Source organism: Zosterops lateralis (genome assembly GCF_965231275.1).
Source record: "Zosterops lateralis genome assembly, chromosome: 17".
NCBI lineage: Eukaryota > Metazoa > Chordata > Aves > Passeriformes > Zosteropidae > Zosterops > Zosterops lateralis.
In genome coordinates this window covers 11,941,450-11,954,359 of record NC_139777.1, presented here as the reverse complement: position 1 = coordinate 11,954,359, position 12,910 = coordinate 11,941,450, and the positions used below count along the sequence as shown (strand labels likewise).

The 12,910-nt window shown below is 45.4% G+C and overlaps 1 protein-coding gene across 5 annotated transcripts in view; it reads left to right on the top strand.

Moving 5' to 3' along the window:
• Positions 1–12,910, top strand: part of LIMK2 (LIM domain kinase 2) — a 30,846-nt gene that overhangs the window by 3,482 nt on the left and 14,454 nt on the right. For 4 of the 5 annotated variants that reach the window (XM_083874141.1, XM_083874139.1, XM_083874138.1 and 1 more), the window contains exon 3: positions 11,666–11,801. In XM_083874141.1, the coding sequence (XP_083730267.1) occupies positions 11,666–11,801 (136 nt within the window). Of the gene's footprint in view, positions 1–6,410; positions 6,775–11,665; positions 11,802–12,910 lie in introns of those variants that run through there. The other variant, XM_083874142.1, reaches the window with a different exon arrangement.

Below are 12,910 nucleotides of genomic sequence, written 5' to 3'. Positions count from 1 at the left end.
CAGTTGACTTGGAAAATGTTGTTACAGTGACACATTAATAATCACAATTACACTTGATATCATGACAAATCCCAGTATTTTGGATTTCTGTTGGTTTTAGTGTTCATGTTTATCTATAATGAAGCAGCTTTTCTTAATCCTTGTTTTCTCTTCTCCTTGAAGGACTAGTATCCTTTTGTTGAGCTTTCCTAGATTGTGCCAGTAGCCAGACCTCAAGCTGTGTGTCCTGGGAAATCTGTCCCTCTTGCCATTGAATGTATTTCTCTTGTGGGTCATGATTTGCAAATGTCTTGGTTCTTCCTGCTGTTGGGGCTGTTGAGGTGAGGAACAGCTGAGCTGGAGGCAAATCCTGCCTTTGGGATGCTTCACAGAGAATTTGTTTTCACAGCTTATATTGTATAATGGAAGTTTGGTTGTTGGTTCTGGGCTGGTTTGTTTTATACAAGTGGTGACACCAACCTTTCTCTGAGCTGTGTAGTCACTTTTTGCATTTACTGATCCACTTGTTGTGCTCTGTGCTTTTGGTGAGCTCGAGCACCCACCAAGGCTGCTGCGCTCAGTGAGCAGTTGGAACCTGCAGGAAAGGAAGCTGCCCTTCCCTTTTTCCTAGTTCCAGGGAAGGACTGCACATGAAAACAAGTTTCCTGTTTGCACTGTGCTCCTCCTTTTCTTCTGCTGTCCCCAAACCATGCTGAGCAGCAGTCTTGTGCCTGGTATCCCAAAGGCAAACTTTAAAAAGCCTCCGAGGGTAGGAGGCTTTGGCAGCTGGGAGCTGTGAGTTCCGGCAGCTCTTGTGGAGTGTTTTTTACAGTCTTCCTGTGGATTAGCTGACTCCCTGGCCTGGCACATAATTTCTCTAATGCTGCTTGGCACTGCTCCAGGCTCGTTAGCTCTGTTTATTCTTGGTCAGGCTTGGCCCTGGCAGGAGCTGACGTACACGAGTCTCTGAGGATTGAAGTTTTTGTCGCTTCCCTCCTTCCTCAAGCTGCATGGACAGGAGCTTTTGTCTCTGAAACCTGCATTTTCTCTGCTCTGGTTTGAGGGAAGAGCAAATCCCTGTTCATAGGTCTTGGATATTTTAAGCAGTTCTTTGGCCAGCTGGTTCCTTAGGCTTGAATCTGATGGGTTGGATCTGGCTGAGGAAGTTTCTTAGATGCTTCTGTCACAGTGTCTATTGAGCATTAACTCTGAATGTGCTTTTGTGCCTCTGAGTCCTGTTGAGACAGCACATGCTTTCAAAGGTCACTGCTTTGCACAGATTGACTGGATTTGGAAGTTGCATTGCAGAGAACTTCAAACATTATACCAAGAAAGGGAGAGACAGAAGTGAAAAGGTGCCTTTCTCCTAGATCTGGATCACTTTTACCTCAGGGGATTATTGGAAAAGCTTTTTTTGACCAAGATCTTGCTGGTTTTATTGTTTTCAGTCCAACTTTTTTCCATATTGCAAAATAGAAGGTAATGCCTTGAATTATACTTTTGAATAAAGTATTATTAGCAGTGTTTATTTTTGGTGTTATCTGTTGTTTTTATTTTCCTGCAGTTAATGACAAATCAAATTAAAAACAATCCCAGTTTCTGTAGGGACATCGAGATTTGAAGTGGAGTAGGATGAAATGAGAAGACTCAGACACAGCTGTATGGCTTTATCTTAAGAACATGATATTTGTTAAAAATCCAGTTCTGATTACTTGAAAACCACAATTTCAGATCAAGACTACATCCAGGTGGAAAATGGATACATAGGAAGAAAATCATTGGAAATGGTGGCAGGAATTCCTACTCTAGCAGGGTGCTTAAGCACTTTTTAGGAAGGAAGACAGCTGAGGCTCAGTTCCTTCCTAACCATGAAATAACAGAGCATGTCTAGTTCTATAGTCTATAAAATAAACCTAATTTAAGTAGCCAAGCAACACTGGCTTGCTGCAGAGATCTCAACCAAAAGCCAAAGCCAGAAAAAATGTTCACAGTATATCTTCAAAAGTAGCAGAAAGTGATAGATTACTGGTGATTTTACAGTCACATATTTAAAAAATACTGTTTTGTTTATACCCAAACCAGTTAATTAAAAGCTGAAAAATCATCAGGAGTTTGAGGAGCACTGGTATCCATGGATAAAGGGGGTGCTCTAAGTTCCAGCCTACTGAACAGAAAAAGAAACACTATTAATTTCCCAGCTCTTGTGATTTGATTGTCTTACAAAGATGTGATTTTTCTATGCTAAATGCCATATTTTGTGTGCTACCGAAATATTTTTTTCTCAGCAAAACTCAGTAAATCTCTTTGATTCTTTTTACATTTGGGGGCAGGGGAAAGCAAGCCAGGCAAACTTGTATGAAGACTGTATATAATTAAACCTGGTCTGGGGGTGCATGATAAGCGAGATGATTTCTGAAGGTATTTTTATAAATCTGTTTTCTTTTTTTAGTGTATCTACTATCAACTTACATTTGAAGCAAGTACTTTTTGTAGCTTAGGGATGATGAAGTTGGTAATCAAACAATCTCCAGTGACTGCAGGATTTTGGTCTCCCAGACTGTCCCGGGGTTAGAGCCTTTTGTCCGCTATCTTCAAAGATCCCGTGTTGCAATTTTAATCCATTTCTTCTAGCCATTTTCATGAAAAACAAGCTTTTCCCTGCTGCTGTTATGCACATCACCTTCCCCTGACAGAAAGCAGAATGTGTCTCCCATCAGTCCCTCGTACAAGGCAGAAGCCCTGCACTTAGCAGACTTTACCTTTTCTCCAGACTGGATTTTCCAGATTTTAGATCACTTCTGTCAATTCAGTCTCTTTGGCACAGGCCTTCATTTTCCAAAAGCAGCTCCCTCCCCAGAAGAGAAATTATTGAACAGGATTTGAAACACAAATGTGGAGAAATGAAGACGTAAGCAAAGATGTGTATTAGGAGAAATTTAAATTGTGGGATGTTTGGTGCTTTGAATTTTCCTTCAGCTTTTCACCTGTGAGCACAAGGCAGGTCTATACACACAGCAGCTGAGTTTGAGAGCAGGGAGAAAGAGCAGTAGTAACAAAAGGAAACTGAATTAAGGTAGAAGCAGGAAGATAAAAATCTCCTCTTCCCTCTCTCCAGTTTCTGGCAGTTACAGAAAGTTAATGATGAGGCCTCAGAGGTGAGAACTCTTCACTAATCCTGCAGACTCCTGGGAACATTCCTGTGCTGGTGTCTTCTTCAGCATTGAAATTCAGGAGCTCACTATCAGATTCAGGGAGAAATAGTTGCCTATTGGCACGCAGATCACTATGGCCCAAGAGTTTACACATTCAAAGGAACAATGAAGCACTTTGCAGGTGGCCGAATTCCTCAGGGGGATCTATCAGCTACAGGGCATCAATGACCAGCCTTTATATTTAAGGAGGAACGGAGCATTCCACTCCAAACTTCCTTTTGGTTGAATTGGCAGCTTGTCCTTTAGGGCACTGTTATCGAGCGTTATTATATCAAGGTAATTAGAATTACACAGCCCAGAATGGGGTAGGCTTTCACAGGAGTGAGGCAGGATCCATCCATGAAGAGTTCCTGGTCTTCACAGACCAAAGCAGCTCTTTAAGAAGGAGTCAGGATGCGGTGCTGTAGGTGCCAGTCTTACTGCCACATCTGCTGCATTTACAGATCAGGAGCCACTGCTTCCCAAACCCTGTATAAAGTTTCAGTGAGTTGAATTTCCTCGCTTTGCTTCTCAGCCTGCACACATTCAGGAGGGCTGCAGCCATCGGGTGGGGATAAAACCTCTCCTTCCTAATGTGCGTGGTGATGTCCGGAGAGCATCACGGTGTTGTTCTGAACTTGTGCTGCTGCTCAGAAGTGAGATGCAGTGATGGAGCCGAGCTTCACGGCACTGTTTGTTTTAGTTTACTCGAGATCCTCGTACAAGAGCCCTCGGAGGTACGTGCAGATCCAAACGGTGCTGCTTTCAGGAGCTGACTGGATTGGTTTCAGAAGCTGACTCTTGTCTTTCATCAGCAGCAAAGCACGAGTTACACGTTAAGTGCCCTGGAAATACAATGAGGTGTTGGGATTGCACTGAAGTATTTGGAATGTCTCCAAGCTGCGCCCATGCTGAAGGAAGGCTTGCTGCAAACTCTTCAGGCATCGAGCAGATTCCTCTTCCCTCAGTCCCACACATCTCGAGGTGTCTGTCTGTGCCAGGATGAGTTTGTGTATCTTAGGGCTGGCGGATGTGCTGAGCAATACATCTGTCTGCAGATCTGCAGCGCGGGATGTGTGGCAGAGAGTGTGGAGAGGCTGCCCAGCCCCAGCTGGCTCAAGCTATTCATCACTGCAATATCACAACAGCTGTGTGATTCATTTCTGTGGGGATAAATCTCTAATGGCTGAGACTCGGTGATAAATATCATGTTCAGGTTTTTCACGTGTTCCTTTTCATTTGTTAGTTATAGTCTTTCTGGCAAAAGTTACTGTGCAGTTCTAAACCATAATGAGGAAAAAAGCTCCCCCTGTGAGGACTACCTGTTTGTAGTGGAAATGCTGTCAGCATTTCCAAGAGAGAAATTGCTGATGTCTGACTTTACTTGGTGAAAAAGAAATTTACTCCTGTGCGTCTTGGCCCCCAGAGATGGTATCGGTAAAATTGCAAAAGGTCCCCCTCCCCCCCACACACACCTGTTATCAGCATTTTTGAAGTACAGTCATTCTGGCAGGAATTCAGATCTAGAATGTATGAACATATTAACACCTTTTCCAGAGCCCTTTTATCAGAGACATTGTGTTCCCAAATAGGTCATAGAGACAACAGAAAGAGCAAGAAGTAACAAGACATTTCTGTGTAGCCAAAGTAACTTGCTGGCTGCTGCTGCTGGGTCTTGCTGCAGAAATAAAATCATTTTGATAAGAAGTTTCCTGTTTAAATAGACATTTGACTATGTGTCCTTTGGCTTTAAGGAAGTCTTAAAAATCCTTTCCTAGTTGCTTAGCTGTCTGGGTGGTTTTTATTACTTTGAAGTTGGGCTTTATCTGCTGGCTTCATTCACAGACTAGCTGGCTGCTTATCACATCTGTGGATCAAATCTTCAAAGGTTTTGTCTGAAGAGCTGGATTTATGAGGTCAGGTGGAATGCCCCTCGGAGGGCGTTGAGCCCATGGCAGCAGGACAGTGGGGGAAGGCTTTTGTGTGTAGGTGCTAAGGGCGGGAGGTGTGTGTGTGCCGGGGAGGTGCTGATGGCCAGGGAAGCGCAGGATTGCCAGCGCTGGCCCCTTTTCAGCACGCAACATACAGAGATTGTGGGAGACCAGAGCGCATTCCTAGACACAGACTCACCGTGTTGCTGCTTCCAGTAGAGCTGTGTGAAATGTCAGAAGGAATTAGACCCGTGCTGGAACTGACGAGCACATCGGGCTCTGCAGCACTGGGCTTCGCTGCACTTTTACAGCCAAGCTTACCAACTACGCTGAATGGGGAAAATGCAGATTTTGTTTTTTCCTTCACAAAGGTGGCTTCTTATTAAAAGTAAAAAAAAAAAAAAAAAAAAAAAAAAAAAAAAAAAAAAAAGTTTAAAAAAGGAGAAAAAAGAACACAAAAAGCTGCCTAGATTTCTGCATACTTCTACAGCGAGCAGCAGCTGTCAAATCTGCAGCCAAGACTGCCTTGTTCCAGCCCCAAGCGTCCCTGGAGCAGTGTGCCAGCTGAGACGAGCATCTCCAGGAAAAGCACACTGGAGTGCTCTTGCCTCTGGAACAGAGCATGGTTTTCAGGCTGTGTTCAGGCATGCCAGGCTTTGCTGACTGTACAAAAATGGGCGGGCTTGGTGCAGCAGCATCTGTTTGTTGCATTTTTGAGTGTCTTGCGAGCAGCTTTAGCTGATTAGGTCACTAGAGATCATGCTTGGCTTCACACAAGCACAGTGATACAACTCCGTGTGCTGGAGCTGGAGAGAGTACTCCGTGCTGATTTATACCTCTCAGCTTCCATTCAGGAGATGATGATTCAGTGAAAGGATTCTAATGATCTCTTAAAACAGTATTGGAAAGAAAGCAGTTTTTCCTTGGATGAAGCACACTGTGAGTTACCTCCTGCGGCAGGGTGAACAGGTGCTGTGAAGGCAGGATAACCCCACTCACTGTGAAGGGTTTAGGAATGGATATAGTTAATTTGATATACTTGGAGATGTGTCTGTTGCCGTCTTTGACTCCTGCATTAGAACACGCGGCTGTTGCAAAGACAAGTTTCACGTGTGTGTGCTTGTATTCTTCGGCCAAAGCTACTCTCTTTCAGCACTAAATATACAGCCCCTCTTTGGGTCAGAGCTCCACCCCTGTGAAGGAGCAGAGCCTGTTGAGGCTCTGGAGCCGCCGCTGTCCGCCTGCCATGGCTCCTCCTCCCCTCCCACCCTTGGGTGGAACCGGAGAAGGGAAAACTTGCCAGTAGTTATCCGGCAGCAGAGCTCTCCGAGCTACGGCAGCAGCATGTCCCACTAGCCCGGTTAGCAGTGATCCTGTCCTTCCCGAGGTGCTGCTGCCGAGCACAGGAGAAGATGGTTACAGCAATGGGAGCCAGGAAAACTCTGGAAAGGAATGAGCAGCCGAGAGACCTGGCATTCCTTGGGCAGCTTCAAAGGGAGGTGAAGGATCTGAATCAGCGCAAGAGTAAATGAGCACTGGCTGCTGCCATGTTGGCAGAACAGAGCTGTTCAGAGGCAGTTGGACGAGTTTGTGGCTGATCCGGTTTATCCAGTGTTGAAGATGGGAAGTTACTTGTCTGCTCCAGCGTACTTTGCTCCCAAGGATCCCTTTCGGTAAGTGTTGCACAGGTCAGCAGTGGGCCTCCAGAGTGTGGTTTCCCCCTGTGATGCCATCCCAGGCAGTCAGTGTGTGAGGCTGGAAGAATGAGGTCCTGTGCTCGTGTACCCGAAACAGCCGGCCTCAGAATGGGATCCCATATTGCTTTGAGGAGCTGACAGGGAAGATTCCTATTGGCAGTCCCTTCCCAGCTCCCTGGTTCCAGGGAACAGCTCCAGTGTGTGCACAGCCAGGCAGGCTCTGTTCCTGAGAGCACTCGATGTGCCACTGTACCCTGTGCCCCTGTGCTTTGCTCACCAGCAGAGGAATGAGATTAATGTGGCTGCTGCTGCTTCTCTTCCAAAGCTCCTTGTGACTGGGTGAGGTGAGGTGCTGCTGTGGGAGTTCAGGAAGGCGATGTAATCTGCACAGAGGCAGCACATAATCCTGTTTAAGAAATCAGGCACTTTGCAGGTAGCTAGGGATGAGCAGCACACTTCCCTTACATGGAAAGGATTCTTCTGTGATATTTTGGTTGATTCAACTTTTAATCGGTTTTGGTCCAATTGAACAAGTGTGAATCGAGAGAGGTGATAGTTCCAGAACAACACTGTGATTGCATTGCATCTGCACTGTGAGAGATCAGTGGGGCTGAACACAGCCCGGCTGGTGATTGACACTGATGTGCTGATTAGGTGGATGGATAGGGAAAGGCACAGCTTGCACTTTCATTGTCTCCCTCCTATCCCCTCTGCTCGGATTTGCTTGTTATTGATCCTGTTCTGCAAACACTTTTGTACCAGTTTGGGAGGAATTGGTAAAACAGTTTAGGATAGGAGTAGATAATGCTGCACAGTTGCTGAGCTTCTTTAGGTAACTTTCTGAAGCAGCAGCTGCTTTCAGAAGAAGGAAAGTGAGCAGACACTCATTATTTGTAATGTGTAGGATTACACTAAGCCATAGATACACCTTCCCCTGTGTGTGTGGAAATGGTTTTGCATAGTCAGAGCTTAAGCACTCTGTCTTTCTAGTGGTCTGTTTTCTACCGTCTGTTCTTCCTTGTCTGGTGTTTCTTATGTAGCCAGTGCACACACTGCTGTAAGCCCGGGTGAGTAAGCCTTTGGGTGAGTTACAGGCTGGGGTAATGCTTTATTCTGCAGCTCTCTGGCTGTGTGACTGTCCTCTCCCTGCCCTGCCTGCAGCATTGGAACCACGGCCCTCCCGAGCCTGTCCAGCGTTAACTGATCTGGCCTGACAGTGTGTGAGGGAGGCATTTTGTTAATGAGCCCTTCTCGAAGGGATCTGTCTCCTCAGTGCCAGGGAAGTCTTTGCTTCCACAAAGGTATTGGCTTTCATTTAGCTATAAAAGAGATGCCACCAGGCACCAGTGCTGCTTTTCAACTGAAATGAGGCTGGTTACCTGTTGTGACCTGATCCTCCTGCCACCCCCCACAAAACCGAGAGTCCATGGAGCAGTGATTTGGGAGCTCTCCCTGCACTTGCTGTGCTGGAGAGCATCAGGGCTGAACCCTGCACCCAGATGCTGCCTGTGGTTCCTGGAGGATGGCTGTGGGAGGCAGATTAATTTACAGCCAAAGCTGGGAAGTGAAGGATTATAATGTCTGGTCTGTAAAATCAGAGCAGGGTTCTGCAGCTCTGAAAATGGTGGCTGGGAAGCAAGAGGAAACATGTCAGGTATGGCTGTTACCAGTCCTCCATGAAACTTGATTACCATGGTTTGCTACTCTGTAATAAGAGTAGCAAATAATCCAGGAGAAGATTAGTGGTTTCTAATCTATATAAGATAGAGGAGCATGGCATACTCCTTCCTTTTGGTTGTGGTGGCTGGCAAAGGTTTGCTTCCTTAATACTTGTAGCAGTAATTGTATTCCTGTCTCAGCCAGTGTGAACCTTGGTGCAAGGGCACAGCTCCAGTGAGGCGGGAGAGGAAGAAATGGCAACTCTTGTATCTTCTGGGATAAAATTCTGACATATCTCTTCAATGAGAGCCTTGTGGAACACTCATGTGATGCTTTTATTATTTGGTGAAGGCATCAAAGCCGTACCTGTGTGCTGTTAGCCAGTTTCCCACACCTGCCAAATCTAAGCCTTTTCAAGGGTAAGTAACAAAGGTGCTGCTGGGCAGCATGGGCTGCAGTGTCCTGTTCTTGGCAGGGATTAACCAAGCAGCCAGTTAGACCCATTCCAGCATCCAGCCTCTGCAGGGCTTGCTCTGTTCCTGTTGCCTCATTGCCCAGGGTGGGGTTCTGAGCCTTAAGCTGCAAACTTGTCCTGCCCAGATTTGTTTAATTACATAGCAGAGAAGTGACTGCTTGCTGGCTCCACCTCCTCACCTTCATTTTGCTAGGGGTGTGTTCCAAATTAGATACCAGTGCTCATTTCCGGATAGAAGCAAACTTAACTAAGTGCTATAAGGTTGAATCAAACAATTTAGTGCTAGAGGAGGGGTAAAGGGAAGACAGATGATTCCCATGGAGCCTACCTAAACAGAATTGCAGTTTGTATTGCTTTTGCAGAAATTTTACATTTACTTAGGGAGAAAAAGGAAGGGGTTGAAGGTGAAATTGAAGAAGGATGAGGAAGGGAAGGTGATGTGCTTAAGCACAAGTAAGTGACCTAGCTGCATGGAGAGAACATATAAAGTCAAGTCTTGAAGTCCTGGTGAAGCAGTCTCCAGCATTGCTGTCTGCATCCCAAGTGCAGGTCTGGTCACAGCTCCCTGATTGAAGATGTAATCACTCCTGGAGCACACACACTGGTACAGGCATGCATGGAGGAGTTGGATAAGTCTCAGGGATCCGATTTGCCCGTGCTGAGCCTGATGTTTCTGCCACAAAGTGATAGAAATCTTTGCTGTTAGTCTCCACTTGCTCTTTTTTCCCCTCCCACTCACCTATTTGCTCATTCAGCACGGGGTATTTACTGGAAATGGAAGCCAAAGGCCAGTGGTTCAAGGCAGAATGCACTGGGATGCCCTCTGGGTCTCTTGCATACCAGGAGCAGGGCGTAACCATGACAGTGCCCCCAGGCTGGGGCTCTAGTGATGTATGTACCATGTACAGCAATCTTAAATTACTGTTCTCTCTGCTTCACACAAAATTGGCAGGGCCTGTTGCATGTGCTGGAGTTCTTTCCCATCACTTGGAGAGGGGACAGGACTTGATGCTCCTCAGCTGGGAGAACAAACACTGTAGAAGCCAGATGCATTTTAAGGAGCAGTCTTCCTGAGGGGAGGGTATGGCACTGAATACTCCATGCGGTGTGTTTTTCCCTAAAGCCAAAGGCTGCTTAAAGCAGCTTTACCTCGTTGCTTTGCAGTCTCTTGAGATGGAGCAAATAACTCTCTCCGTGCTCTCCTGGAGCACGACCAGCCTCCCATATCATCGCGCTCATTACAAGCTGCTGGAGTTTACAAGGAATGTCTTTGGCACAAATAAGCTTTCAGGCAGCTCGTGAGAGGTGAAGTTAGCTGTAGCTCTCATCTTAGCTCTGGGAACATGTAAAAAGTGCTCCTCCAGTGCCACCAGCAGACTCCAGCACTCTGAGTGCTGAGGGACACCAGCTGCCTGGGGGGACACCCACCTAAATCCCCACCCCACTCAGTGGTTCCCCCTTGTGCACCAACTGAGACAGGCAGTGGGGTAGGGGATAGGAGAAAGTCTTCTCAGATTTGGGAAAACATTGTGCCAATGTCACCATTGATCCTCAAGGTGTTTCTTTGAACCAGTTATTGGTGACTAACCTGCTTTGGATTCTGCCTGTGCCAGACTTATTTTCCTTTTTAAGTCTGAGAACATGCTGCCCAGGGCTAATGTAATAATCCTCACTGATGCAACTCCTGTCTGTGCCTTATCTTTCCAGTAAGTCACACCTTCATGCTGCTGAAGTTAAACTCCCTTGCCCAGTGCATCTTGCTGAGGCAGGATTATTTTGTATTCAGCAAGCCTGGGTTCTACTTGTGATTTGCTGAAAAGGTATCTGCAGTAGAATTTCTGCTTTTTTTCCTTGATTTTTTTTATTTGAGGGGGAGGTTTGTTTCTTGAAAAGATATAGATAGACAATTTATAATGGTTTATTGTTGAAATAGAGGCTGACAGATACGTGAAGGATTTGGGGATTCTCTTAATGAAATCAGAGAATTAGTTTTATTTAGGGTTTTTTGGTGGTTTGCTTGTGGTTATTTTCTCATACACTGTGATCAGCAGAAGGGAGAGCAATAGCCTGGAAGAGGTGGATTTCATCACAGTTAATTGGTGGATGCAGTAAGTATATGGAGCTCAGGGGATGAGCTGCTTTGAAAACTCTCCCTCAAATGCAGAGTGCTGCAGTTTACTTTTTGGGAGAGGCCTCCCTACAGAACAAAAGAAAAGCTTTCCAGAAAGGTTGGTGCAAAACTGGCTTTGTATTTCAAAGGGAAGTGGATCCTGCCTCTCTGTCCCACTTCCTAAACTGGTTGAGGAGGCAGGTGCCCTGGTCCCAGGGTGATGCTATAGAAACACTGAACAGAAACAGAGCAGAGCTCTTGCTGTGCTGGGCAGCCCTGCAGCTGGAAACTTGTATCCAGAAAGAGGGAGAAAGCAGAGAAGCAAAATTACAAAGCAAAACTTATAAACCTACTGATGTGTTTCAATGTGTGGGATTTGTTTTAAACTTTGGAAGCTTCTTTTTCTTTGTACTGTTTGAATCCACCTCGTGTTACAAACCTTGGGTTTGGTGCTAATTCTCAGATCAAAGAGCACTGGGAAGTGGAAGGGTTTAGTACATCCATAACTGACAGACCCACCTGGTGGTGAGCTGCTGCTGGATGTCTGTATTTTCCATGCAGGAAAGGATCGTTGATTTTTGACTTGTTACCAACTGGAACTTTGTTCCTTTGTTTCCTTCAAGGTGCTCTGAATGCCAGGATCCCCTCACTAACTGGTACTATGAGAAAGATGGGAAGCTGTACTGTCACAAAGACTACTGGGGGAAGTTTGGGGAATCTTGCCATGGCTGCTCCCTGCTGATGACTGGACCTGTGATGGTAAGGACTTTGAGGGACTCCTGCCTGGGGGCAGGACGTGCCTGCCTCCATCTCCTCAAACTTAGTTGTGAGTTATCTTAGTTATTCAGATAACCTGATAAACTGAGGATAATAATCTCCTTGTTACTCTAATCTCTAATCAAAGATTAGAAATGAAGCTTGTGTGTGCAGATTCTAGATAAAAATTAATTTTGAATGTGGGTAGCTGTTAAAGGAGGGAGATGTGAGGATCTGAAGCATATGAACAAATCAGGTGCTGAAAAGTACAGACCTGAGGAGCAGAAAGGTGATTCAGGGGACATTGTTCAGTTTCTGTAGCACAGTGCCTCAATGTCTCTGGGGTGATTTTCTACTGCACTGTGGAGTCAAAGCTCTTGGCTTAGGGTAAGCAGCAGGTTCTGGCTGTGGCAAAGTTGCCATCCAAGTCCCACCTGGGTTGTGGCCAGAATGCTTTTTCAGGCTGATGGTGTCTTGAAGCAGTGTTAGCCCCAACTGCTTTGATGCACTGAATTCTTCCTGCACAATATGGGCTCGGCTAAATGTTCTCTTCCTGCCACAGCCTTGCAAATATTTAAACTTTAAAACTGCCAAGAATGAAATAAAACGGTTATTTTTTCTAGTACTTAAATAAAAAGCAGGATGGTACTCAGTAATGTGATTGCTAACTCAAAAGGAAATATTGAGAAATGTGCAGACAGTTTCTCATTGCCTGCAAAAGTCTTTGCATAATAATGTCATTAAAGGAAGTTCTCGTAAGGAAAATAAAAAAACAGAACAATTAATAAAAATATTCTTTAAAGGTATTTTTTGTCTCAGTTCACACTTTTTTTTCCCTGTCAGCTGGCTGGTTAAATATCTGAATTTGTGCACTGTCTGTCTGCCAAAAAAAAGCCCTTTCAGCTTTATTAATTCAGGCGTAACATTAGTTATCTTGCCAAGAGCAACTGAACAGGAAGGTTTAATACCTTGTTTACTAGTCTGCTGCAGACTATTAACTATTTTTGATAGTTGAGCAACTGCCAAATATAGCAGTGGTTCCTGGGACACAAGTTTTGCTTCGAGTGTTGATGTGTTTGTTTTGGAGTTCTGCAAACAAGGTGCCATGGATG